Source organism: Tympanuchus pallidicinctus, unplaced genomic scaffold (genome assembly GCF_026119805.1).
Source record: "Tympanuchus pallidicinctus isolate F22 unplaced genomic scaffold, pur_lepc_1.0 scaffold3, whole genome shotgun sequence".
Classification (NCBI taxonomy): Eukaryota; Metazoa; Chordata; class Aves; order Galliformes; family Phasianidae; genus Tympanuchus; species Tympanuchus pallidicinctus.
In genome coordinates, this window is record NW_026294747.1 from 106,872,404 (window position 1) to 106,899,035 (window position 26,632).

Consider the following 26,632-nt stretch of genomic DNA (forward strand, 5'->3'; position numbering starts at 1 on the left):
CAAGTAGGATCTGGGATCTACTTCACCCCAAAGTCCCTGTTTTTCCCCTTCAATGTGGGGTTTTCTGCACGAAATCCCTGTTTTTCCACTAAAATGTGGGGTTTTCTCCCCGAAATCCCTGTTTTTCCCCTTCAATCTGGGCTTTTCTCCCAGAAATCCCTGTTTTTCCCCTTTAGTCTGGCTTTTTTCCCATGACAGTGTCCCTGCTGCAGTGCCACCCTTACTGTGACAGACTTCTGCCATCCGTCCCATCTCAACTCTCTCTCTGCCCTTCTTTCTTGCCGCCCCCCTCCAGACACCGAAGGCCAGAAGCAGAACACGGCAGCACACACGTGTGCGTGTGCATGAACACGGCGTGTGCACCGAGGGCTCTGCACAAGGCTGTGTGGCTTTGCACACCTTTGCCCGTGCGTTCGGATGGTTGCGCACAGGTGTGCCAGGAGGTGCAGGCAGTGTGTGAGTGCACAGGGTTGTGTGAGTGCGCCAGGAAGTCGTTGGAGCAGCAGCTCCTGGCTGCCGCTGCACAAATCGGGCCGTGCGCTCTGTGTCCATCTCTACTGGTGATGTTTTTATTGAGCACAACCAAAGTTGAGTTGGAGTTGGGCGGCACTCGCAGCGCTGCCCTGTAACGCCGCGCGCCGCAGCGCTGCCGGCTGATGCTGCTCCTCTCAGTCCCTCAGCTGCAGCTGCTGCATCATCTCCACCAGGCTGTTCATTGTGGAGCACTGGAAAGAAACAGAGTGAGTGTAGAAACAATCTGGGGAGCTCTCCTTCAGAAAGGCTGATCAGGACACTTGCAGAACGGCCCCATGCAGCACAGCACGTTCCTGCCGTTCAGGTCGCTGGCGTTACTTCCCACAGCAGCTGCCTATGCTAACATTCATGCTCTGCTGGGGGAACGAGGTTTCCAAGGTCGCAGTGCCCGACACGGCAAGGCTCCTTATGGCAGCAAAACCCTCCGGCCGTTACCAACAGCGTCCTTCTGAAGGCAGAGGAAGGCACCCAAGCTCGCCTGGGCAGCTCTCGCTGACAGCGTGACTTCCTCAGACACACAGCTGGGTGTTTTTCTGTGACATCACTGCCCTCAGGACCTTGCAGCATCTTTCACGGCTGTCAGACAGAGGCACTGAAGGCAACAAGAGCCGTGTCTGTGCTCGCCAAGGACTCACCTCTGTATGTGCAGCTGCAGCTCTGAGGGAAGCCTTCTTCAATTCCCTTCTCCTCTCTTTCTGTCGTCGTCTTCTTGCTATAAAGCAAGAATAACAATGAATTCATTCCGTCAGCAGCAGAACTGTGTAAACATGGGTACCACAAAAGCTGAAGGCAGAAAAAAGACAGGGGAAATTTGAGCAGGAAGCCTCTCAGTGAAAGACATTTCCAGGGGGACAAACAGAAGACCACCATGCAGTTAAAGAGACGGGGTTACATACTGTGGCACCTCAGTGCCTTTGGACTTCTTAGAGGCTCCAACTCTTTTCCCCTCTGCAGAGAAGGAGAAAGCAAAGCAAACCCTCTGCAGCCTCGGTGTGCTTGATCAGGGCAGCAGCTGCCCTGCAGGGCGGTAGCACAGCACCTGCTTACCTCGCAGCTTGGAGCTCCGTGCTGCAGCAGGCCCAGGCTGTGCTGCTGGAGCCGGCACGCTGCCTCCGCTCTGACCTCTGGCTCTTTTGCAGGCAGGCAGCAGCGCTGATGTTTGCTGCTCTTCCTCCAGGCCCTTGCGTTTACCTGCAGCCAGGGACTTGGAGACAGAGCGGGGGCACACGGCAGGGGCAGGTCTTCCCCCTGAGCTGGGACCTGCTGATGTAGGAAGCCCCCCAGCCTGAAGACAAGCTCTCCCAGAAAGCCCTTCCTGCACCGCTTTCGGGTCGATCTTTCCGTTGGACTCAGCACCTCTGTCTGTTACAATCAAGAAAAGAGAAGCAAGGAGATACAACGAGAGTCCAGTGATACTTTCAGTCTGCACAATGGGCCTCGATACTAGGAAACCTGATCTCGAGGGTACACAGTAAGGAATCTTAGCATCTTGGCTGAACGTTGCGTTGAGACTACAAAACGGGACAGGAAGGTAATAGTAGATCCCAGGGATTAATACCTCAGGTAAAACACACAACAACGTCAGTCCCAGAAAGAATAGACAGAGAGCCTAGCTAGAAAGACAGTGCACCAAACCCAGGTGCCTGCTGTGTGTCCATACCTCTCTTGGGTGCTGTGCCACACTCGGTGCTTCTGCCTTGCCTTTCTGCAAGGCTGCGCTTTGCTGGAAGGCTGCTTGCATCAGCGTCTGACAGAAAGGAAACAGAGACATGAAGAGCATCTCTTTGCAGGAACGTTGTAGCACAGCCAACCAAACTTCTGGTCTTCCAGTGTAGTTTCTTCAATTTCCTTTCCGCTGCTCCAGCCTTGTGCCACTTCTGCAGTCAGCACAGAACTGCAGTGCCCTTTCCTCCCTCCTCCATCACACTCAGCCCTGCGTGCAGCCCTGCTTAGAGGCAGCACCCACAGCACAGCTCACAGGAGCTTCTTACCTGGGGAGGCTTTCCGTTTCCCCCCGTGCCCAGCACCATCCCACGGACGCGCAGGCTCCGTCCCTGCAACGACAGATCCAGTGTGATTGCACAGACCCCAGGAGCAGCGCTGTCCTGTCAGCCCACACCCACCCCAAAACCAGAAGACGCTGTTCTACAGCCAGAGCAGAAACTGGTGTTCAAACTGCAGCGTGCTGACACAAAGCATTATGCTCTCATTCCTGCCAGATGGCAGCAGAGGAACCCCGGACTGCCTGACAGCTCTGCATTCTGCAGAGCAGAGCTGCATCAGCAAACAAAACGCTACCGGGTGCAAACGTGGAGACACGGATCTCTTGTCCCTAGAGGGAATGCACTCAGCTCTGAGCAGCACCACTTGTACACAGACTGGTGTCTCGCTGCTGCCATCAGCTGCTGCTGTCGGCCTTTCTAATGCTTCCACCGTGGTTTCTGGACATCCCTACAGCACTGCAGCCGCTCAGAAGTGATACCTAGCAGGCATTCCTCCATCCTTCATGACAGAGGACTGCAGAAACTCACTTTTGCGTGGCAGTGAGGACGGCCCGTGCCCATCGCGTCCCTCTGTGCGCTGCCAGGCGCCGTGGGATCTCTGGCAGCCTGCTGGCTGCTGCTCCCAAAGGCGGGGAACCGCGCCGCGCTGCTTCTGAGGAGAGAAAGAAGAAACGTTGGAGGGAACGGGCAGCCGAGGTTTGCACAGAGCTTCCAGGTCGTGCCAGAGATGGGATAGCAGAGTGCTGAGATGTTCTTTACCACTGAGGGAAAACACAGCCTGAGCCATGCCCATGTTATTAGCCCAGGCTGTCAGCGAGCGCAGAACCCAACCAGTTCCTGAGGTCCCAAAGGACCAGCAGGGCTCCCCGCGCTCCACCCCTTCCCCTGGAAAACAAAAACAAAGGAAGAAACACCCAGCAAAAGACACCCAGCCCTACCTTTGCTCTCACAGAGCGGGAATTGGAGCCGCGCTCGTCTCCATGCTGAGACATGACGGCTGAAGTCTCAGAGGAAGCCAAGCTCAGATGGTTCTCTGCACAGGAACTTCTCCCGCTCCTGGAAAGAGCTGGCTTCACTCTTCCTCGATGCCCAAAGTCTCCTTTTGGACAGGAACCCTGCAGAAAGCATCCACCAGTGAAAAATCATGAGGAAGAAGCATCTTCCCAGCTTTCTTCTGCCGCGCCATGGAGTCTCTTGAGGAGGGCAACGTCTGGAAGGCAGCTGGCTGCGAGAGCTGCCTGCCACCAGGTCCAGTTTGGGTCTGACTGCCACGGCTTGTGTCAGCAAGTGCCCTTCTCCATCTCCTCCACAGCTCTGCACCCAGCCACCCGTGGGGCAGGGGGCACGAGCTGTGCTCTGAGAAGCTTGTGCTCTCCTTGCTTTTCAATGTCCGACATGAAGGTGGGGGCTCAGCAGTGAATTTCCAGGGTAGGAATGTCATCTCATCATCCTCACAGAAACGTGGGATGGAATCTCAACAAGAACCATTTCCCCTGGAAACGGCCGTGCTGAGGGGCACCGCTGGAGCTGGGAACTCCTCCCCAGCCCAGCTTTTCTGCTGAGACACCTCCCGGCCCCCAGCCAGCACCAAACCCAGCTCACCTGGTCACTGCCCAGCCGGATGACCTGGTCACTGTGCCCAGCTGACGCACGCGCCGCAGCGCTGCTCCCAGTGGGCTCTCACAGAAGATCTCTCCTGAAAAGCACAGAGCTCAGTCTTGGTTTGCAGCACGCTCACCAGACCACCAGCTCTGCTCCAGCTGGGGCACAAACGCTCCCAGCCAGGCAACCACTGTGAGCTCAGCAAGTGCCTGCATCACCGCTGTGCTTTCATCATAGGCAAAGGAGTGGTCACCTCCCAGATCCAAACTGTAGGAAACATGAGACTCACCCAATGTGCTGAATGGGGTTGATTGAATGGGGGTTAATTGAAGTAAAGCAACAGAGAAGTGAAGACGACCCTTGTGCAGCCCAATAAAAACCAGTATGGCCTCAGAGTGGTCAGCGGGGTCCCAGAGGAACAAGTGGGATCTGGGAGGAGCGCACAGCAGTCCGGTCCAGAAAGGTGCAGCGTGGCCAAGTGAAAACCAGTAAGGAGCAGCATGGCCTCAGAGCGGTCCGTGGAGCCCTATAGGAATCAGCAGAAAGCAACAGGAAGGCCCATCTGTGCCCAGGGCCGGTGCCGGCCTCTGCCTCCGGCTTTGGGCCCTCGGCCTGGTGCCGGCCTTTCAGGACTGGCTTTAGGCTCCACGGCCGCTGCCAGCCCGCCCGGCTGTAGGTGTGGCTGTCAGCCCCGGCTCTGGCGCTGCCCCTGTGGCTGTAACCGCGGCATTATGGCCCAGGGCTGGTGCTGGCTCTCTGGCTGGAGCTTCAGACTTCAGGGCCGGCTCTCAGGCTGTGCCTTCAGGTCCCTTGGCCGGTGCCAGTCTCTCTGGCTGTGTGTTTTGGCCCCAGGGCCACTCCCGGCTTCTCTGGCAGCATCTTTAGGCCCAGGCCGTGTGCCAGCCTCTCTGACTGGGGCTGTGGCTGTGAGCCCCTGGGCTGCATGCAGCCTTTTGGGCTCTGGCCCAAAGTCACCAGGCCTGGTACCAAATTGTAAGAAAACATGAGGGCCGCCCAATGGCATTATCTGAAGTATCAAAACAGAGAAATTAAGATGACTCCTGTGTAACCAGCCTGGGTCATGCTCTCGCTCAGGCACCGCATGATCAGACCCAGGAGATGTTGCCCCCAGGATCCCCCAGACTGGAGGCTGGGAGGATTTGGGCTCCCAAGCAATCAGCCAGCATTCGGATGAGTCAGCGCTCTGGTTTTTGTGGGGACAGACGAGCCCACCTTGGAAAGCCATCTGGGCAAAGGCAGAACAGCTTTGTGTTGGGCCGCAGCACTCCGTGGCCAGGCGCTGCTCAAACGCTGGGCCTGCATTTCCTCCTGGGCATCCACGCGTGCTCTGAGTCTGCTGCAGCTTCCTGCAGGGTTTGTGGCTTCCTGCTGAGGAGCTCCTCGTGTTCTTCTGCAGCTGCCCCCCAGCATCACCGCTGCCTCCTCTGGTGCCGTGCCGGGAGATGCGTCAGCGTCCATCAGCCTGCGCTTCCTTCCTCCCAGCAGCAGCTGCTCCTGCACTGCCCTTCATTCACACTGGATGCCGTCCGCTTCCAGCGCCAGCTGACCTGCGACACAGAGAAAGGAAATGTGGGATCAGCACAAATGCAGAAGCCCGAGGCTGTGCCACCACCACGTACTGCAGCCTTGGGAAGCCAGCTGCCACTGCAACCTTGGTCAGAATTAAAGCAGGCTCCGTAAATTAAGTGTGACTTCTGAACTGAAGGAATTGCCACAGTCAGAAATAAATACTGAAATCGCTTACTGAACTGTAGGTGGTTACTCTGAATTCTTTTGCTTTGGGGAAAATATGGACTGGGAATTGAAGGGTACGAGAAAAACGAGGAGCACTTGGCAACTCAGGCAAACTGAGCAGTGCAGGGAAGATTGCTGCATTTCTTCCTCTCCTGGCCCAGAAATGAATTTTCCTACCTTAAAGGAGGTACTTAAAAGAGGTACCTTAAAAGAGAAAAGAGAAGAAGAGCCTGACACAGTAGACACATTACAGTCCCACATCACGGGTAGAAGCTGGAGAGCTCTCGTGGCCCAAAGCTCAGGGCTGCAGAAATTGAGGGTGCTCTAAGCTTTAAAACCAGGTGAAAGACAAGGTGGAACGCGAAACGTCGGCACTTCCTGCAGAGCTCATCACACAGCTGCAGGCACCGCCTGAGGGGTAACAGATCAGAAAGGAAAACCTGACTATGGGAACGCAGGGACCAGCTGCTCTCTTCTTCTGGGCCTTTGTTCACAGTGAGGATTTCCCTCAAGAGCGCCGCTTTCCGCTCAGGCTGCTGCTGTCTCCAGCTGTTGGTCGCTTCCACTGCTGGACGCTGTGCCCACAGCTCATTCTGCTTTGGGCACAGCCTGCTGGGTGAGCTCCAAACCGAGGTCCCAGCCACGCTAATCCAGCTGGTTTCTCTGGAAGGGCTCAGAGGCCACGCATGGGATCCTTTCTGCTGCTGGTTCTCTCCGGGCAAGAACCTCCACTCTCAGAGCAGCAGCCAAGAGCCAGAAGGCAGACAAAGCTTCCAATCCCCATGGATGTGGCTGTCTGCAAAGACAACAGCTGCCTGCTCTTCAGCAGGGTGACGCTCACCCAGCAAAGCCCTCACCCAGCAGATGCCTTTCCTTACACTCAGAACTGCCTCACATTTGTGCAGCCCTTGGCACTGCATTTCCAATCCAAGCTCACATAGATCTCAACCATTCCTTCTGTGTCAGTCTACTTGGATCCCCAGTTAGGGCTGCAGCTCAAGAGGTCAACACAACAGGAGCAGCACAGCACGCAACTGGAAAACACATCTCAAGGCTGAGAAGAGCCAACGTCTGACCTTGGGCACAACTCACCAAGATCTGGGCCTTGCAAACTTGGCCGATCTGAGCATGCGGGAGGGGGCTGGCAGTCAGACCAGCAGTGTCCATTTCCATTGCAGCTCCGTGTGGAGAAGAACGCCAGAATGTAACAGGTGTGGATGAGTTCATTCACAAGCTCACAAGGAGTTTGTTCTTCATTCAAAAAAGCATGCATTCCAAGTCAAAAAGGGAACAGCAGGAGTTGCTCTCCATGGAAGACATTCCTATTCCCACACCTCATCCTCCTACCACAGCTTTCCTTGCCTCACCCCTCGCCCCAGCTCCTGGAAAATGCCCGCAGACTGAAAGTCAGCTCTCAAATCCATAGACTCCTTTCCCATTGCTCCATTAAAAGAAGACTTCAGACTTGTTTCATGCACTCCAACTGACCGAGCAGTGGTACCACAATCACTCATGACACACGGAGGCCACTCTCAAAAGCTTCTAACAACTCCTGCCCCGAGACCAACATCTCCACAGCCATCCTTCTCATGTGAGTCCAGGAAACAAATCCACAGCACAGCCTTTCTGAACTACTATCATATCAGGAGCATTTCTGGTGGTAGAAAGGCACAGCAAATAGTCCATCAGAGACATTCTGGCACATCTCCCATGAAAAACAGCATTCTTCAAACACCTGTGTTTCTAAAGATGAAAAACATCCAGTAAGCAGCAACGAGAGGCTCTGTTTTTCAATCTTTCCCAAGGGAGAAGTGTTCATACCCACTTTTCCTGACCACACAAACACGGCCCCAGCTGTCAGAGCCCTTCTGCCACAGCACAAGCAGACTGCACGCACATTGAAGAGCACGCACAGCCCCTCCTGAGGTCCTGGAGCCCACAGCTCCCCTTCAGAGCTCCGCAGCTTACCGGTGCTTCACACTGATGCAGCCTCAATCAAGACTCATAGGTGTCCAAGAAGGCCTGCAGAAGGCAAGAGGCAGCAGCCAGAGGACAGGACATTCTCCATTTATTATCCTTTTGTTGCAATAATCTGACTTAGCCTAACTTTCCTGGATATTTCTCAATTATCACATCTGTGCATTCATTGATTCTACATGAGGTTACATTATAACGTACGTGCTGGAAACTGTCTCCATATTAAGCTACATCATCATCTGTTTTCCACTGATTTTTGTTCTTTGCAGTAGGCATCATAGGTGAGACTGACCTGGAAAGTGAACGTGTGACGACTTGGAAAATCAACCCACTGCTGGGGAGAAAACGCCAGGACACCCCCTGCAGGTTCCTTCCCCATCCGCCTGGGGCAGTGGCAGCAGAGCTGAAGGCGAGAGCCCAGAAGGCACTCAGACAGAAGTGAAAATCCAAGCCGTGAAAGTAAGAATGAAGTCTTTGCAGAAGTTTGTGTCACTGAATTCAGAGAACTGTTCTCAAACCTCGAAGGCATGACTGTCTGCAATGGCGAGGAATCAAACGTGCAGCACAGGAAACACTCTCTGGCTCCTTTCCCTGTGCCCCAGGTCTGTTCTGACATGGCAGCGAGGCGCAGATCTTGTGTTTCTCAGGGGGAGAAAGGAGTTTCAGCTGAATCCAAACCTAGAGTTGGCGTGGGCTGGAAAAATTCCTCCTACTGTGTCTGTAGGAATTAATGGATTTCATTAGGGAGAGATTTCAAAGAAAACCAGCATGTTTGATGGAATGATTCCACTTCCAAGCTGTGCCAGTCACTTCAGTCACCTGTTGTGCAACACCAGAAATAAAAACAAAACCCCATCTGCAGGGCAAAATCAGGATTAATTCAAAATTGAAGGGGTTTTGGAGCCATTTCAACATTTTTTCCTTGATTTTTCCAGCTCAGGGAATGAGAAGAAGCTCGAAAGGAGCTAGAAGCCTCTCTGGATCAACTAGAAGAGGTGCAGTAACGTAGGGATGCTGATGGCCTGAAGTGCCATTTGCCTTGGTGTTTGTTATCTGGAGCCACCGTGCGTTTGCCAGCTGTAGTGCTTCTCTCTTTAAAGCACTGGCAATACGGAATTGGAAGTTTGTCAGATGGCTTTAATAGTGAAGCTGACAGGAGCTGCCAGTGCTGCTGGAGCCCTGTTGTGTGCAGCTGTCTGCGATGGGTGCATGGAGCAGCACTGAACATCTGCAGCTTTTCCTTCAGACACGCAGACATAACCCTGCCTTCTGCCTTCTGCCTGCGCTTTGCTGTTATTTCCTGGGATCCTGCAAGCTTTCTTTGCCGTTTGTATTTTGTCTCCAGCTTTGCTTTGGGATTTTTTCCTTTGCTCTGCTGTCTAAGAAGTGCTGAATCCCAGCCTGACCCACTGACGGAGCAGCTGAGGAAAGGAGCTGCTCAGCCCTGGAGCGCAGCTGAAGGCAATGGAGCTCCGTGGCTGGAAGGGGCGCAGCCTGGCTGCCCCTCGTGGAGCTCAGGTCAGGGCTGGCTGGGAGCAGGGAAGGGTTTCTTTCTGGAAGGTTCTCTGCTGTGGAGTTGGTTCAGTCGGTGACTCCTTGGCGATGGTGAGCAGTGCTTTTCCTGCCTCTGTCATATCCTGCCATTGCCCTGGTGTTTCTGCCGCTCTGTGTGTGATGGGCCACTCTGGGCTGGGGGGGGGACACCTTGTGTGCCTGTTTGCATGAACCTTCCTTTCTGTCCCTCTTCAGAAGTGCTGGGTGCTTTGTGGAGGATCTTGCAGGAGGCTGTCAGAAAGCTGGCTGTGATTTTGCTCACATGAAGGGACGCAATGGGAATGGACGTCATTGCCACCAAGCAGAAGTGAGCTGCTTATGTTGTGAAAGATACGATGTTGGTTGTGGATTATGAGCAGTTGCAGTGCGATAGGGGACTGAAGTAACTGCTTGTTTGGGAGTTCAGGGAAGAGCCATGAGCGGTGAAATGGCAGTTTGTGTTTTGGCTGTCCAAATGGGGGAGCTTTATTGGTCTTTGCTTGCTGTGCTGTGCCTGCCTGCCTGCTCCCTGTGCTTGCTGCACCTGATAGCAGTGGCTGTGGCCAGGCTCCCCAGGGCTGTGGGCCTGGTCCTGAGCTGCTGCAGCTTAAAGACCATTTGTGTTTGGGTTGTCCTTCCTGGAGCCTCAGGTTGGACTTGGTGATTCCTTGTGGATCCCTTACAGTTTGGGATTCTATGATCTTGGTGGTTTACCTGGAAAATACCAGATGATTTTTTTTTTTATCCCCTCATGTTTTCATGGCAGTTAAACTTGTAGTTTCACTTCTAAACGTGAGAGTGGAGTTGGATAAGGGGAGGGTAAGTTGCTTCTTTATTTGCTGTTCTGCCAGGTGGGTCTGTGTATTTAGTGCCCAAGTTGTGGTGGCTCTGTAAGTAGGGATGTTCCTAATGGTCGTAAAAAGACTCTGCTGCCAGCACAGAACTTGTCCACAGGACTGCGTGCTGGATTCAGTTCTGTAGATTGATTATCTGCTATTTGAGATGGTCTGTTCTGTTTGTTTTTTCCAAGGCATCAGGTTTTGAGGTCGCTGAGATGTATGGATTAATCAATCACTTGCATCATGTTTGAGCTTGAAGCAGTTGAATCATCCCACACAGCACTGTTAAATTAAACCTTATAATGGCTTTGGGATCGCAGCTCTGCGCTGGGCTGTGAGGAGCAGGGGTAAAGGAGCAGGAGGGCTAAACAGGGGCCTCGGGTTTAAGTTTATCTGTTTCCTGTGAGACTGAACCGTCTGTTGGTAGGGTTGCAGTGCAGGTGCCTGGGAGCCATGTTTTTCCTAGGGAGAGCGGTGTGCTTGTGTACCTTGTGTGCTCTTCAGCAAGGGCATGGTAAAAGCAGTGCTGGGTGTTGGGTGAGGAGCAGAGTGAGAGAGGCGAGCCCAGTCTGGAGACAGCAGGGGAAGCAGCTGGCTTCCACACAGCGCCCAGGTGGAGTGCCAAGGAGATGAGATGAAGCAGCGTTGCAGGTGTTTTTCCAGGAGCTGTGTCTTCCAAGGCTCGGGACCAGAGGTGTCCCTGGGGTTGCTTTCACAGGACACCCCAGCCCTCCTGAGGACCCACGGTGAGTGTGTGGGTGACAAAGGTGTCACTGAGCGACAGCGTGAGGGTGGGAATGCGTGGAACACAGCGCCCAGGGGGGAGACGGGCAGCCTGGGGAGGTGGGGGGGGAAGGTCAGGCGCAAGGAGAAAGTCTGCCCCCCTTGGAGAAAAGGGCCTGTTGAATGGCTTGGGTGAGATGTTGGAGAGCAGGAAGTTAGTGAGGTGAAAATGTGCCACCTGGGTACCGTTGGAGCCCCCCAACCCCACAAGTGCTGAGCAAAGCTCTCCACGCCCCCTGGTGCTCTGTGCAGTTCCCCAGTCAGCTCCCGTTGCCTCTCGGCGTTGCCTCGACTCTCCTTGTGCCAACTCGGTGCCCCCGATGGAGATGTTCAGCCTGGAGGAGCTGGAGGAGCTCTTGGCTGCCTGCAGCCACCCCAACATCCCCAGAGGTGGGCACGGGGGCCTGGGGGGGCTTTGGTGCTGCATGAACGACAGCAGGCAGAGGTGTAGCAAAGGGAACGCAGGACATTTAATAGTGAAACGTACAAAACAGTGCCTAAATGACAAGATTCCCAACCATTTCCCACCCCTAACAACAGTTTCTGATCCCACCCCCTAAAATTCCCACCCTCAGTTTTCCACCCCTGATCAATTTCTCCCCCTCCCCCCCGCTCCCTCCCACCAATAGTTTCTTCCCCCTGCACAAAACTTCCCAGCCCCCCAAAGATCCCACGCCAGCAATTCCTTCCTCCCAATTCCAGCAGTTTTGGAGTACAATATTACCCGAGTGCAATTTCTCACCCAGAACTGCCACCCCACCAAATTCCCTCCCCCTCTGCTGGCAGGCGAGATCCGTGCCCGGTAGCTACCCTTCCCTCCTCCTTGGCACGACTGCCAGCGCTTTGGCTTCCTGCAGAGAGGTGCTTTGCTGTGACTGGCAGCCGCAGGCTGCTTCTGGGCTGGCGGCCCTGCAGTTGCACCTGTGCTGGAGGAAGCAGCGTGCCCAGTAGCTACCCTTTCCTCCTCCCAGGCACGGATGCTGAGCTTGTGGCCCGCTCCAGGCTCGCTGGGCGCCTGTGCTTTGCCCTGGCGGTGCGTTCCTTTCGGTTGTTTGTCGGTGTGGCTGGTGCTGCTGGACGGGTTGTTGCTGTGTTGCTGTGTGCCCATAACCGTGCCGAGTCCTGGTGCTGCCGCCGTGCTGACAGCGGCAGCTTGGCCTAGCGCCGGCGTTTGTGGGCTGGCGCCCGGTGGCAGCGCGGCAGCTTCCTGTGTGTGCCTGGGATGCTGGCAGCGCGCTGCCTGTGCGCGGTGCTCTGGCCTCTGGTGGTGGAGCAGGCGGGCGTTGGGCTGGTGGGCGGCGCGGTGCTGTCCCCGTGGTGCTGGTGTGCCAGCCGGCAGGAGATGCATCCGGCTGGCAGTGCGAGGCGCCTGAGCAGCACGTGGGGCTGTTTGTGCGGCGCCTCTTCCACGAGCCGCCCGGCGCGCAGCAGAGGAGGCACGGGGCGCTTGGCTGGCTCGGCGCTGTGCCCTGGGTGCTGGTCTGCCAGCCGGCAGGAGATGCAGCCGGGTGGCAGTGCGAGGCGGGGGAGAACCAGCCGGGGCTGCCTGCGCTGCACCTCTGCCGTGGGGTGTGCAGTGCGAGGTGCAGGAGGTGCAGGGGCAGCCGGTGGGCTGGGCAGTGCCAGGCGGGTGAGCATCACCCGGGGCTGCCTTCGCAGCACCTCTTCCATCGGGTGTGCGTTGTTTGGCGATGGCGGTGTAAGAGCAGCCAGGGGGCTCGGCACGGGCAGCTGAGGGGATGCTGCCTGGTGCCCAAGTGAGTTGTTGAAGAGCCCGGGTTCAGCATCTGTGTCGTTGCTGAGCTCCCGGCTGGCCGTGGGGGAGTGAGGCAGCTCTGCGATGGAAGAGGAGTTGAGGCTGCTGGAGGCTCGTGGGCTCGGTGGCTCTGTGGCAGTGCTGCCCTGCGCCAGCCCCTCCCTTCTGCAGCTGTGCAGGGCACTCGCAGCTTCTGGAATAGCAGAACGTGCCCCGGAACGATGATGGCAGCCTTCCCACCCCCTGCTTGGTGCAGACACCCACCGGTCATCTGTGCAGACCGCAAACTCACCATCCATCCAGATGAGCAAACGGTCAATTTCGGCATCGCTGGCCAGAGTGCTGGTGCTGGGTCTGTCTTCTGGGCAGTGGAAGAAATGCCCAGTGGGGCAATGCCAGCTTTCCCGCAGGCACTCAGCGCAGGCAGCCCCCAGCAGCTGTGCTGCTCCCAAACTCACCGCTGTTGATCCACGTGAGCAGCTCGTCCACGTCTGCGTTGTCGTGCAGGATGCCTGGGTTGGCTGTCACTTCTGGAGAAGGAAGAAAATGCCCAGAGAGGCACTGCCAGCTTTCCCGTGCCCGCTCGGTGCGAGCACCCCCCGCCGGCTCTGCTGCCCCCCGACTCACCCTCATTGATCCAGGTCAGGAGCTCAGCCATGTCCTCGGCGACGTCCTCCGGGGTGTCTGCGCTCGTTGTCGCTGCTGGCCAAGCAAGAGCATCCCCAGCGGGGCAATGCCAGCTTTCCCACAGCCCCGTGGAGTAGACAGCCTGCCGCCCGCCCTGCAGCCCCTGAACTCACGGCCTGATTGCAGCGAGGCAGCGCTGCAGGCGAGCGGAGCCGTGGCGGGGTGGGGGCAGACGTCGGTGGGCGCTGGGTGCCCCTGGTCCTCCGAGAGCAGCACGGCGTCTTGGGAGGGCTGCATGGGCAGCTCCCAGGTGTCGGGCAGGGTGCAGGGCATGGGGAGCACCTGCTGCTGCAGGGAGGGTACCTGCAAAAGAACTGGGGGGGGGCCGGGGCGGCCAGGGGCCTGCGGCAGGCAGGTGCCTGCGGGCTGCGGGGGCTCCGCGTGGAGGGGCACGGCCCCGGGCCACAGCCCCATCGGCCGCTGGGGCGGCAGCGTCCCTGCGTGCAGGGGACGTCCCGAGCAGGGAGCAGGGGCGTGGGGGGGAGCCGTAGCTGGGTGCTGCCCCCCAGATAGGAGCAGCAGCACCGGCGAGTGCAGCCCCGCAGTTGGGGTGAGGCCCACAGGTGGCAGCTGAGCCAGGGTTGGGGGCAGCCCCCCGGGTGGGAGCTGCGCTGCCTGTCCCCAGGCACCTGGTAGGCCGGGCCAGGCAGAGGGCTGAGGGGCCAGGTGGGTGGCAGTGGGGACAGGGAAGGGTTGTGGGGGTACCGGCATCGGTCCGCGGACGGTGGGCTGCATCCCGGCGGGGTCCGGTGGCGGCACAGTGGCATCCAAGCAAGTGGCGTCAGGCGTCAGAGGCACCGTCAGCGCTCGAGGGAATCTCTCTGTGGGGAAACGCCAGACGGGGCGCTGGGCTGAGAGCCGGGGCATTGGGGTGAGATCCGGGTGACAGGAGTGGGATCTGGGGTGCTGGGCTGAGATCCGGGTCACAGGGGTGTTTTCTGGGGCTCTGGGATGAGATCCGGGGCCACAGGGGTGAGATGTGGGGCGCTGGGGTCAGCTGGAGCGTCAGAGCAGGGGGAGCTGCTGCCTTACCTGCCATGACAGCTGGAGAGTGGCAGTTGGGGGAGCCCCTCCCCCCACGGGGGTTCCGTGACCGTTGGGCTCAGCCCCTCTCCCCCCGGCTTGCCATGCTTTGCCTTTTCGTACCCAGACCTCCTTCCCATCCCAGTGGTTTCCCATCCCCAGGATCAGTGACCGTATGGATGGGCGTTTTGCAGCCCAGTGCCCTTCCTTCCCAAGGCTCTGCCCGTCATCCCTGTGGGGATTTGCCATCCCTGCAGTGCGTTCTCCCCCCAGGGATGGTTTCCCCTCCCAGTCAGGATCTCCCTTGCAAGCATTGCCAGTCGTCACCACCCAAAACCAGCCCGTGGCTTAGGGCTTAAACTGCCAGCTTTAATTACCAGTTCTGGGAAGCGGCGGCAGCCGTGGTGGGCCAGTTGGACAGGTGACAATGACAAGGAGTGATTTCGGTGGGACGGCCCCGATTCAGCTGAGAGCAGTGCAGGAATGAGTCAAGGCCCGTGCAGCGTATGCCGAGCTTGTTGCTGTGAACTGGTGCTGTGTGCCTCCAGAGCATCGCTCACTTTACATCGTGGGCTTTTTCTCCTCGCTTTGGCCGTGTCCTGGGGCATTGCTGGTGAGCACAGAGCAGGCAGCGTTGTCTTTTCTGCTCTTCCCTCTTCTGCACTTCCCTTTTCTGCTCTCTTCCTCACCTGCTCTTCAGCTCTTCTCCCTTGGTGTTATCCTTTCTTTCTGCTCATCTGCAGTTCTTCCTTCCTTAATCCTGACTCCTCTCCTGCATCTGTGCTCCTCTTCAGCTTTTCTTTCTTACCCGTATCCTCTCTTCTCCTGTTGTTCTCCTCGTCTGCTCTTCTGACTTAGCTGTTTCCTCCTTGCACATCTTAGGCTCTTCTGTTCTGACCTATGCTATGTGCTCTTCTACTTTGCTGCTCTTCTCTGCTCTTCTGTGCTCTCTTCCTCCCTTCTATTTGTTTTTGCTTCTGCCCTTCTCCCTGGCCTGTGTCCTCTCTGCCCATCTTCTGTACTTCTGCCGTACCCGTGTTCTCTCTTCTGCTCTCCAGCTGCTCTGCACTTCTGCTTTTCTGTCTCACCTGTCTTGTCTCCCTTTCTGCTCTTCTCCTTGTCTGCACGTCGTTCTTACCTTCATCCTCTCTGTTATGCTTCTGCTCTTCTCCTGTTCTGCTCGTCTTTTCCCTGCTTTGCTGTCTTGCCTGTATCCAACCGTTATCTCTGCTGCACTTTTCATCTTCTGCACTTGTTTCTTACCTGTATGCTTTCTTCTTTTTCTTCTCTTCTGCTCTTCTTTATTTCTGCCTTGTGTGTATGTGCTCTTCCCCTGTTCTGCTCTTTTAGAGCTCCTGTCAGCATCCGGTCTCTGCACCCCAACTGTGTGTTGGACTTGATTTTGGGGTGGAGGAAGGTAGGTAGGGCCTCGATTTGTGCAAGAGGAGCTATTGTGCTGTGCCCAGGAGGTGATGAAAAAGAGCCCTGAGGAGCCAGGAGCACCAAGGCAGCGTGTTTCTGCAGAGGCCGCAGCGTAAGCAGATGTGAACCTCGAAGGAGTGCTTTGTAGCTCCCCAGGAACTGCTTTTGGGTGGGGGATTTTCTGGAGTTGTTTGCAGTTGTTGCTCGGAGGAGCTGAGGCTTTTCTCCTTGTATCTTTGCAGGAAAGCAGAGCAGAGGGAGCGTCTGTGGTGAGATGCCCAGGTGAAATTGCCTTCCCTGCACCAGCAGCCTTTGTGTGTCCACGTGATGCATGGAGAAGAGAAGCCTGCAGTTCTGTGAGTAAGCCTGGCAAATGGAAGAATGGCTGTGGCCTTTTTGGCAAGTGTGTGAGGAGGGGTCTTTGGACAGGCTGCTCGTTGGTTGGTTGGTTGTTTTTGCAGGGAAATGCCATTTCAGTTGTTAGTTGTGACAGTTGTTTGGTGCTTGTTTGGAAAAGATTGGTCATGTAGACAAGCAGTGCTCTCGCCCCGAGGAAGTGAGAAATCTCCTGTGCATCCAGTCTTCTTGATGAGCCTTCCATTGCCTTTCCCCAATGCCTCGAAATGCCTGTATCAATGGCGGGGGGATCAATGGGGAAGAGATGAGGTGCCATTTGTGTGCACGCTCTGTACGCGGAGCAGGCGTCCCCTGCTGCGAGCTGGGAGCCCTGCAGAGCGTGCTGGATTTGTTTTCCTTCCTTGTTGGAGCGCTGCCCCGTGTGAGGCCCCATCTGGACTGCTGCGTCCAAGTGTGGAGCCCGCAGTGCAAAAAAGACAGGGAGCTGTTGGAGAGGGTCCTGAGGAGGGCCGCTAGGATGATCAGGGGACTGGAGCAGCTCCCCTGTGAGGACAGGCTGAGGGAGCTGGGCTTGTTCAGCCTGGAGAAAAGAAGGCTGTGGGGTGACCTCATTGCAGCCTGCAGTACCTAAAGGAGCCTACGGAGGGGAGGGGAATCAAGTCTTTGAAAGGGTTGACATGTGTAGGATGAGGGGAAATGGTTTTAAGTTGAGGGAGGGGAGATTTAGGTCAGACATCAGGGGGCAATTCTTCATTCAGAGAGTGGTGAGGTGCTGGAACAGCTGCCCAGAGAGGCTGTGGATGCCCCGTTCTTGGAGGTGTTCAAGGCCAGGTTGGATGGGGCCCTGGGCAGCCTGGTTTAGCATGAAACGTGGAGGTTGGTGGCCCTGCACGTGGCAGGGGGGATGGAGATTCATGATCCTTGAGGTCCCTTCCAACCCTGGCCATTCTGTGATGCTGTGATGCTTTTGTAGGTGCTGAGTGCACCAGTGTCCTAGAGAGAGCCCCAAGGCCCTTGGTTTATTAAGGGCCTTTTTCTCCTTCTCTCAGTTGTTTTTTCTCCTTTTCATTCTGTTGATATGACATCTGTGGCCCATCAGGTAATTCAGCAGGGAGTGGTGTGTTCTTGCGAAGCTGTGGCAGGTGGGTGCATGCACTTCACTGCTGGTATGACAGAGCTGAAGGTGCCTGAGGTGTGTGAGAGCTTTGGGAGTTGGATGGAGAGTTCTTGACCAAGGAAGAGCCCTTTGGTGCAACCCCTGGGGAGAGGCTGCGATTGCTGAAGGGAGAGAGGATTCTTTGAGTGATGTGAGGGGTGTAGGAAGGGAGCTGTCAGGTTTAGGGTTCCTTTGCCGTGCTCTGCCCAGGCTGTGACAGTGCTGGGATTCGATTTTGCGTCACTCTGAAGAGCAAATGAGAGAAAGGGTTTTTTGAGCGGCCTGAAACCCTGCAACTGTGCTGTAGGGGCTGCAGCCCAGGGTAGGTGCCCTGTCTCCACAATTGCTGCCCACGCTCTTCCCTTCTCCACAGTGACCACGGCCATCCCCTGAAGCTCCAGTCATGAAGACCCTGCACATCATGGCTGATGGCCGTCTGTCTGCGCTGCCCATGGCTGTGATGGGTGCAGCTACCTCATGTCCCCTCAACCTGCCAGGCATCCAAGGACCCAGTCGGCCCTGGGAGCGCAGGTGAGGGCAGTTCAGTTGTATGATGGAATGAGGGGAGCCTGGCTGCACCTCTCTTAGACCTCACTGAAGGGCTGACCCTGCACTGGGCAAGGATCTCTGGCTGGGGATCCCTGCCCTGTGGAGTTTTCCCTGTGAGCCTGGATCTTCAGGGACAGGTGAGCACTTTCCCTTTTCTTTGTAACACCCTTCTGTTGTGCCAGTCCCTTTGTGGTTACACCTGCTCCCACTGCACTGATCATTCTGATTGTTACAGATGTCCTCTGCCCCTTCCCACCTGTAAAGCAAACAAGGCGATGGCAGAGCCTTTATTTGAGATACAGGAGCTATAGAACAGGATATCACAGAAAGAGTACTCGACTCATCCCTCCCAGGAACAGTTTGGCAGAAAGCGGTGAGCTGAGGAATGCAGCCTTCTGCGTTTGAACTGCGGTGTGCTGAAAGGTGAAAGGGGGCTGAGGGGTGTGGGGAGGAGAGCTGTGCAGGCTGACTGTGTGTGTGCTGCTGGGAGCACTGCTGAGATGGAGAGAGAGGAAGGCTCCCCGCTCGAGGTACTCGTGTGCTCACGCAGTGGTTCAGGCTGTGACCTGGCAGTTCCACTGCACCACCCGTCCTGCACTGTCCATGTGCCACCTGCAGGTGTTGCCCAGCTTTTGGGGGACTCGCTGTGACCTCCCTGTCTCCCCTCTGCCTTGTGCACTGGGCTTCACAGCATCCTGATGGTGAGCAGTGGTCCTGTGGAGATGCTGAGCAACGATTGTGAGCTGCGCCCTTTTCCTGGACCGGTACCCAAGCCCTTCTCAGCGCAGAGCCTGTCTCTCTTTCCCTGGGGTTCCGTGGATCAGTCAGCAAGATGGGACTTTGCCAGCCAGCTGGTTTCAGCTTCACCACCCCAATGACAGCAGGGCAGTCCTGCAGCTCAATGCAGCCCTACGGCTCTGCTCCTTTGCCAGGCTGGAGAGCTGAATCAGCTGCGATTCTGCAGATCCTTCCCTGAGTCCTGCTGCTGACCACTGATACTTGTGCATGCTCTGGGCCGCATCAGGACTGGAAAGAGGAGTAGATATCAGGCGGAAGGATCTGGCCTTCTGCTGGGTGACAGCCACCTGCATGGCCTGTTCCTGCTTTCTGTTTTCCCCAGGTGGCATTGTGCTTCCCAAGCAGTGTGTGGACCTTTCTGATGGGAGTGAGCAGCGAGGAACTGACTGAATCATGGAATCACAAGGTTGGAAACGACCTGTAAGAGTCTCAGCTATGGAGGTCCTATAAGGGTCTCAGCTTCCTTCCTGCCCTGCGCTTGACTGAGGGACCCTGCAACCAGCTCAGGAGGTCAGAGGGGGCCATGGGCCCAGCTGTGCCAGCTTTCACTGCGGAAGGGAGCAGTTCAGGGAAAGACACAGCCTGGGTGAGCCTGAGCTTTACTCTAGCATCAGAGGGAGCTGTGGACATCAGCTGTGGACACGACTCATCGAGGTGTGGGTCAGCTGTGGATGCTCAGTGTTCTTAAGCAGCCCAGCTGTATCTCACAGGCTGTAGCCACAATTTCTCTGTGAGGCTGAGATACCCTGAGGATCGTGGCATCTCTCACTTTGCTCTCACGCCCGTACTCACAGTCTCTGAGGAACGACTTGAGCCCTGTGACCACGTCTTCGCTCATGTGCTGGAGTCACTTTTGTGCCTTTTGGTGTCAGGGCTCTTGGGGCAAAACGTGCCTGGACACTGCCACACATTTAATGCCTTTCTGCTGTGCACGCTGGAGGATGCAGAACTGGCTGGGTCTGTGATGCTTTATGAAGCTGGTCTGACCTCTTTCAGCAGCAGTAAGAGCTCTTCTCACCTAGTCTAACCCTTAGAGCAGCATAGAGTGACCAGTGCTATGGAAAGAGCAGAAGTGTTCCTTCAGAGCTGATTTACCCCTGCGCCTGCTGTGTTTCGTTTCACTTTTTGTGGATGAGCAAGTGGCCCTTTAGGGATGAGCATCTCCTTGCTCCTTCCATTCTACAGCTCATAGCAAGGTGCTCAAGACACCCCACAGCTGTGGGGAGCAGCTGGCACAAGAGAACTCAGTCCTGAGGCTGCAGCAAAGGTTTTGGGTCATTTGCAGTGGCTCAGTGGGAGCTTGCAGAGGCAAAAAGCAGCTGCAGATGGGCTCTACAGTTCTGTGCTGGTTTGCAGATTCCTCAGGAGTTGTGCTGGGTCGTCTGGCTTCCACCAAGAGCGCTCCTCTTCTCTCCGCAGATCACATCCAGGTGCTGTCTGTCTGTCTGTGGTAGATTCCAGAGCAAGGAGGCCTCTCCATGCCATCTCTGCACATTGATTTCAGCCTGTGGCACCCCCATTGGGACACACGGATGCTCCAGGAAACAGCTGTGAACCCTGGGGCTGGAATGAAGATGCCAAAAACAATGCAGAAAAAAACCCAGAGGTAAGTCTCAGTTTGTGCAGGAAACTCTCAGGCAACACACCTGCTAAGGTGAAGCTGTTTTTTGCCTGCAACCTAGCCCTAATTCCAGGAATCAAGCATACCCCACACACCACCAGCTGGGACCATGTGGTGAGGTTTGTTTTGGATGCTACTCTCCAGCACCCCTTTCGGTGCAGCCAGTGTGCTTCCCATGGATGCTCGCTGCTGTCCTGAGCCCTTTATAACCTCAGTAGCCCCTGCTATAGGGCAGCATACTTGAGAACTAAAATGGCATGGTTTTGTAGGAGGGAGCAGGGGCTTTGTACCAGGGAGCTGCAGAGCATCCTGGGCACAGCATGGCAAGATGGGAACATCCACTGCGTATCTGTGTTGGCTCTACAGAACTGCACAGGGGCACAGCATCTCTAGCAAGAAAACCTCTGCAACTCATTCTGCTGCCTTATCTTTTTAAAACATGACACGGTCCAGCTCATTGTGGCCGTGGGACACAGCAGCTGTGACAGCATCCCAGTGCTGCGGCATCCCGCTGCCCGCCTCTCCGAGGGGCCAGGGCTGATGCAGAGCAAGGCAGCAGCTTGGCGCTGCAGTGGGAAGCGGAGGTGTGTGGAGTGCTGTAGGTGTGCTGGCTGTGCCCCGTCGCTGTGGGGTAGAGCTGGTGCTGCAGGGAGCCCTTGTGGGATGGTGGTGGTGCGTGGGGTTGGAGGGCTGTGCAAGCTGGTTATCGCAGGGCTGGGGAAAGCAGGAGTAATGGAGGTAATGGAGAGAGGTGGCTTTGGTGGGGCTGCGTGATTTTCAGGTGCTCCAGAGGGTTGCTGGAGTTGATCAGGAAATGCAGCATCTCTCCCTTGTAAATGTTTTGGGCTGAGGCACTGGGGTGAGTGGAATGGCACAGCTGGTCTGGGAGCGATGGCTTTGGGTTCAGCATCACCGCTGTGCTTTCGTCATAGGCAAAGGAGTGGTCACCTCCCAGATCCAAACTGTAGGAAACATGAGACTCACCCATGGGGTGAATGGGGTTGATTGAATGGGGTTAATTGAAGAAAAGCAACAGAGAAGTGAAGATTACCCTTGTGCAGCCCAGTAAATATGCAGTATGGCCTCAGAGTGGTCAGCGGGGTCCCAGGGGAACAAGTGGGATCTGGGATCTACTTCACCCTGCCCACCTTTCCAGCCTCTCAAGGTCCCTCTGCATGGCAGCCCTTCCTTCAACTGTGTCGACCTCACCGCTCAGCTTGGTGTCATCAGCAAACTTGCTGAGGATGCACTCGATTCCTACATCGCTGTCACTGATGAAGATGTTGAAGAGCACCGGTCCCAACACAGAGCCCTGGGGGACGCCTCTTGTTACCAGCCTACACCTGGACACAGAGCCATTCATGACCACCCTCTGTCTGCGGCCTTTCAACCGGTTTCTTATCCGTTCAGTGGTCCATCCATCAAATCCACATCCCTCCAATTTGGAGATGAGGATGTGGTGGGGGACCGTGTCAAAGGCCTTGCTCAAGTCCAGGTAAATGACATCGGTCGCATTCCCCTTATCCACTGATGCCGTCACTCCATCATAGAAGGCCACCAGATTGGTCAAGCATGACCTTCCTCTGGAGAAGCCATGCTGACTGTCACAGATGACATGCCCATCCCTCATGTGGCTGAGCATGTCATCCAGGAGGATCTGTTCCATGGATGTGGCTTTTTATCCCAGAAATCCCTGTTTTTCCCCTTAAATGTGAAGTTTTCTCCCAGAAATCCCTGTTTTTCCCCTTCAATCTGGGTTTTTCTCCCCGAAATCCCTGTTTTTCCCCTTCAGTCTGGCTTTTTTCCCATGACAGTGTCCCTGCTCCAGTGCCACCCTTACTGTGACAGACTTCTGCCATCCGTCCCATCTCAACTCTCTCTCTGCCCTTCTTTCTTGCCGCCCCCCTCCAGACACCGAAGGCCGGAAACAGAACACGGCAGCACACACGTGTGCGTGTGCATGAACACGGCGTGTGCACCGAGGGCTCTGCACAAGGCTGTGTGGCTTTGCACACCTTTGCCCGTGCGTTCGGATGGTTGCGCACAGGTGTGCCAGGAGGTGCAGGCAGTGTGTGAGTGCACAGGGTTGTGTGAGTGCGCCAGGAAGTCGTTGGAGCAGCAGCTCCTGGCTGCCGCTGCACAAATCGGGCCGTGCGCTCTGTGTCCATCTCTACTGGTGATGTTTTTATTGACCACAAGCAAAGTTGAGTTGGAGTTGGGCGGCACTCGCAGCGCTGCCCTGTAACGCCGCGCGCCGCAGCGCTGCCGGCTGATGCTGCTCCTCTCAGTCCCTCAGCTGCAGCTGCTGCATCATCTCCACCAGGCTGTTCATTGTGGAGCACTGGAAAGAAACAGAGTGAGTGTAGAAACAATCTGGGGAGCTCTCCTTCAGAAAGGCTGATCAGGACACTTGCAGAACGGCCCCATGCAGCACAGCACGTTCCTGCCGTTCAGGTCGCTGGCGTTACTTCCCACAGCAGCTGCCTATGCTAACATTCATGCTCTGCTGGGGGAACGAGGTTTCCAAGGTCGCAGTGCCCGACACGGCAAGGCTCCTTATGGCAGCAAAACCCTCCGGCCGTTACCAACAGCGTCCTTCTGAAGGCAGAGGAAGGCACCCAAGCTCGCCTGGGCAGCTCTCGCTGACAGCGTGACTTCCTCAGACACACAGCTGGGTGTTTTTCTGTGACATCACTGCCCTCAGGACCTTACAGCATCTTTCACGGCTGTCAGACAGAGGCACTGAAGGCAACAAGAGCCGTGTCTGTGCTCGCCAAGGACTCACCTCTGTATGTGCAGCTGCAGCTCTGAGGGAAGCCTTCTTCAATTCCCTTCTCCTCTCTTTCTGTCGTCGTCTTCTTGCTATAAAGCAAGAATAACAATGAATTCATTCTGTCAGCAGCAGAACTGTGTAAACATGGGTACCACAAAAGCAGAAGGCAGAAAAAAGACAGGGGAAATTTGAGCAGGAAGCCTCTCAGTGAAAGACATTTCCAGGGGGACAAACAGAAGACCACCATGCAGTTAAAGAGACGGGGTTACATACTGTGGCACCTCAGTGCCTTTGGACTTCTTAGAGGCTCCAACTCTTTTCCCCTCTGCAGAGAAGGAGAAAGCAAAGCAAACCCTCTGCAGCCTCGGTGTGCTTGATCAGGGCAGCAGCTGCCCTGCAGGGCGGTAGCACAGCACCTGCTTACCTCGCAGCTTGGAGCTCCGTGCTGCAGCAGGCCCAGGCTGTGCTGCTGGAGCCGGCACGCTGCCTCCGCTCTGACGTCTGGCTCTTTTGCAGGCAGGCAGCAGCGCTGATGTTTGCTGCTCTTCCTCCAGGCCCTTGCGTTTACCTGCAGCCAGGGACTTGGAGACAGAGCGGGGGCACACGGCAGGGGCAGGTCTTCCCCCTGAGCTGGGACCTGCTGATGTAGGAAGCCCCCCAGCCTGAAGACAAGCTCTCCCAGAAAGCCCTTCCTGCACCGCTTTCGGGTCGATCTTTCCGTTGGACTCAGCACCTCTGTCTGTTACAATCAAGAAAAGAGAAGCAAGGAGATACAACGAGAGTCCAGTGATACTTTCAGTCTGCACAATGGGCCTCGATACTAGGAAACCTGATCTCGAGGGTACACAGTAAGGAATCTTAGCATCTTGGCTGAACGTTGCGTTGAGACTACAAAACGGGACAGGAAGGTAATAGTAGATCCCAGGGATTAATACCTCAGGTAAAACACACAACAGCGTCAGTCCCAGAAAGAATAGACAGAGAGCCTAGCTAGAAAGACAGTGCACCAAACCCAGGTGCCTGCTGTGTGTCCATACCTCTCTTGGGTGCTGTGCCACACTCGGTGCTTCTGCCTTGCCTTTCTGCAAGGCTGCGCTTTGCTGGAAGGCTGCTTGCATCAGCATCTGACAGAAAGGAAACAGAGACATGAAGAGCATCTCTTTGCAGGAACGTTTTAGCACAGCCAACCAAACTTCTGGTCTTCCAGTGTAGCTTCTTCAATTTCCTTTCCGCTGCTCCAGCCTTGTGCCACTTCTGCAGTCAGCACAGAACTGCAGTGCCCTTTCCTCCCTCCTCCATCACACTCAGCCCTGCGTGCAGCCCTGCTTAGAGGCAGCACCCACAGCACAGCTCACAGGAGCTTCTTACCTGGGGAGGCTTTCCGTTTCCCCCCGTGCCCAGCACCATCCCACGGACGCGCAGGCTCCGTCCCTGCAACGACAGATCCAGTGTGATTGCACAGACCCCAGGAGCAGCGCTGTCCTGTCAGCCCACACCCACCCCAAAACCAGAAGACGCTGTTCTACAGCCAGAGCAGAAACTGGTGTTCAAACTGCAGCGTGCTGACACAAAGCATTATGCTCTCATTCCTGCCAGATGGCAGCAGAGGAACCCCGGACTGCCTGACAGCTCTGCATTCTGCAGAGCAGAGCTGCATCAGCAAACAAAACGCTACCGGGTGCAAACGTGGAGACACGGATCTCTTGTCCCTAGAGGGAATGCACTCAGCTCTGAGCAGCACCACTTGTACACAGACTGGTGTCTCGCTGCTGCCATCAGCTGCTGCTGTCGGCCTTTCTAATGCTTCCACCGTGGTTTCTGGACATCCCTACAGCACTGCAGCCGCTCAGAAGTGATACCTAGCAGGCATTCCTCCATCCTTCATGACAGAGGACTGCAGAAACTCACTTTTGCGTGGCAGTGAGGACGGCCCGTGCCCATCGCGTCCCTCTGTGCGCTGCCAGGCGCCGTGGGATCTCTGGCAGCCTGCTGGCTGCTGCTCCCAAAGGCGGGGAACCGCGCCGCGCTGCTTCTGAGGAGAGAAAGAAGAAACGTTGGAGGGAACGGGCAGCCGAGGTTTGCACAGAGCTTCCAGGTCGTGCCAGAGATGGGATAGCAGAGTGCTGAGATGTTCTTTACCACTGAGGGAAAACACAGCCTGAGCCATGCCCATGTTATTAGCCCAGGCTGTCAGCGAGCGCAGAACCCAACCAGTTCCTGAGGTCCCAAAGGACCAGCAGGGCTCCCTCCGCTCCACCCCTTCCCCTGGAAAACAAAAACAAAGGAAGAAACACCCAGCAAAAGACACCCAGCCCTACCTTTGCTCTCACAGAGCGGGAATTGCAGCCGCGCTCGTCTCCATGCTGAGACATGACGGCTGAAGTCTCAGAGGAAGCCCAAGCTCAGATGGTTCTCTGCACAGGAACTTCTCCCGCTCCTGGAAAGAGCTGGCTTCACTCTTCCTCGATGCCCAAAGTCTCCTTTTGGACAGGAACCCTGCAGAAAGCATCCACCAGTGAAAAATCATGAGGAAGAAGCATCTTCCCAGCTTTCTTCTGCCGCGCCATGGAGTCTCTTGAGGAGGGCAACGCCTGGAAGGCAGCTGGCTGCGAGAGCTGCCTGCCACCAGGTCCAGTTTGGGTCTGACTGCCACGGCTTGTGTCAGCAAGTGCCCTTCTCCATCTCCTCCACAGCTCTGCACCCAGCCACCCGTGGGGCAGGGGGCACGAGCTGTGCTCTGAGAAGCTTGTGCTCTCCTTGCTTTTCAATGTCCGACATGAAGGTGGGGGATCAGCAGTGAATTTCCAGGGGAGGAATGTCATCTCATCATCCTCACAGAAACGTGGGATGGAATCTCAACAAGAACCATTTCCCCTGGAAACAGCCGTGCTGAGGGGCACCGCTGGAGCTGGGAACTCCTCCCCAGCCCAGCTTTTCTGCTGAGACACCTTCCGGCCCCCAGCCAGCACCAAACCCAGCTCACCTGGTCACTGCCCAGCCGGATGACCTGGTCACTGTGCCCAGCTGACGCACGCGCCGCAGCGCTGCTCCCAGTGGGCTCTCACAGAAGATCTCTCCTGAAAAGCACAGAGCTCAGTCTTGGTTTGCAGCACGCTCACCAGACCACCAGCTCTGCTCCAGCTGGGGCACAAACGCTCCCAGCCAGGCAACCACTGTGAGCTCAGCAAGTGCCTGCATCACCGCTGTGCTTTCATCATAGGCAAAGGAGTGGTCACCTCCCAGATCCAAACTGTAGGAAACACGAGACTCACCCAATGTGCTGAATGGGGTTGATTGAATGGGGGTTAATTGAGTAAAGCAACAGAGAAGTGAAGATGACCCCTGTGCAGCCCAATAAAAACCAGTATGGCCTCAGAGTGGTCAGCGGGGTCCCAGAGGAACAAGTGGGATCTGGGAGGAGCGCACAGCAGTCCGGTCCATAAAGCTGCAGCGTGGCCAAGTGA

General features: G+C 56.1%; 1 protein-coding gene across 1 annotated transcript in view; it reads right to left on the bottom strand.

Moving 5' to 3' along the window:
• Nucleotides 1-25,540, bottom strand: part of LOC128085233 (zinc finger CCCH domain-containing protein 11A-like) — a 44,972-nt gene extending 19,432 nt beyond the window's left edge. The window contains exons 1-3 of the mRNA XM_052692320.1: nt 25,487-25,540; nt 25,077-25,200; nt 2,526-2,588 (exon numbers count right to left, since the gene is read on the bottom strand). Coding sequence (XP_052548280.1) covers nt 2,526-2,588; nt 25,077-25,200; nt 25,487-25,540 — 241 coding nt within the window. The remainder of the gene's footprint in view (nt 1-2,525; nt 2,589-25,076; nt 25,201-25,486) is intronic.
• Between the last annotated feature and the right edge of the window lie 1,092 nt (nt 25,541-26,632).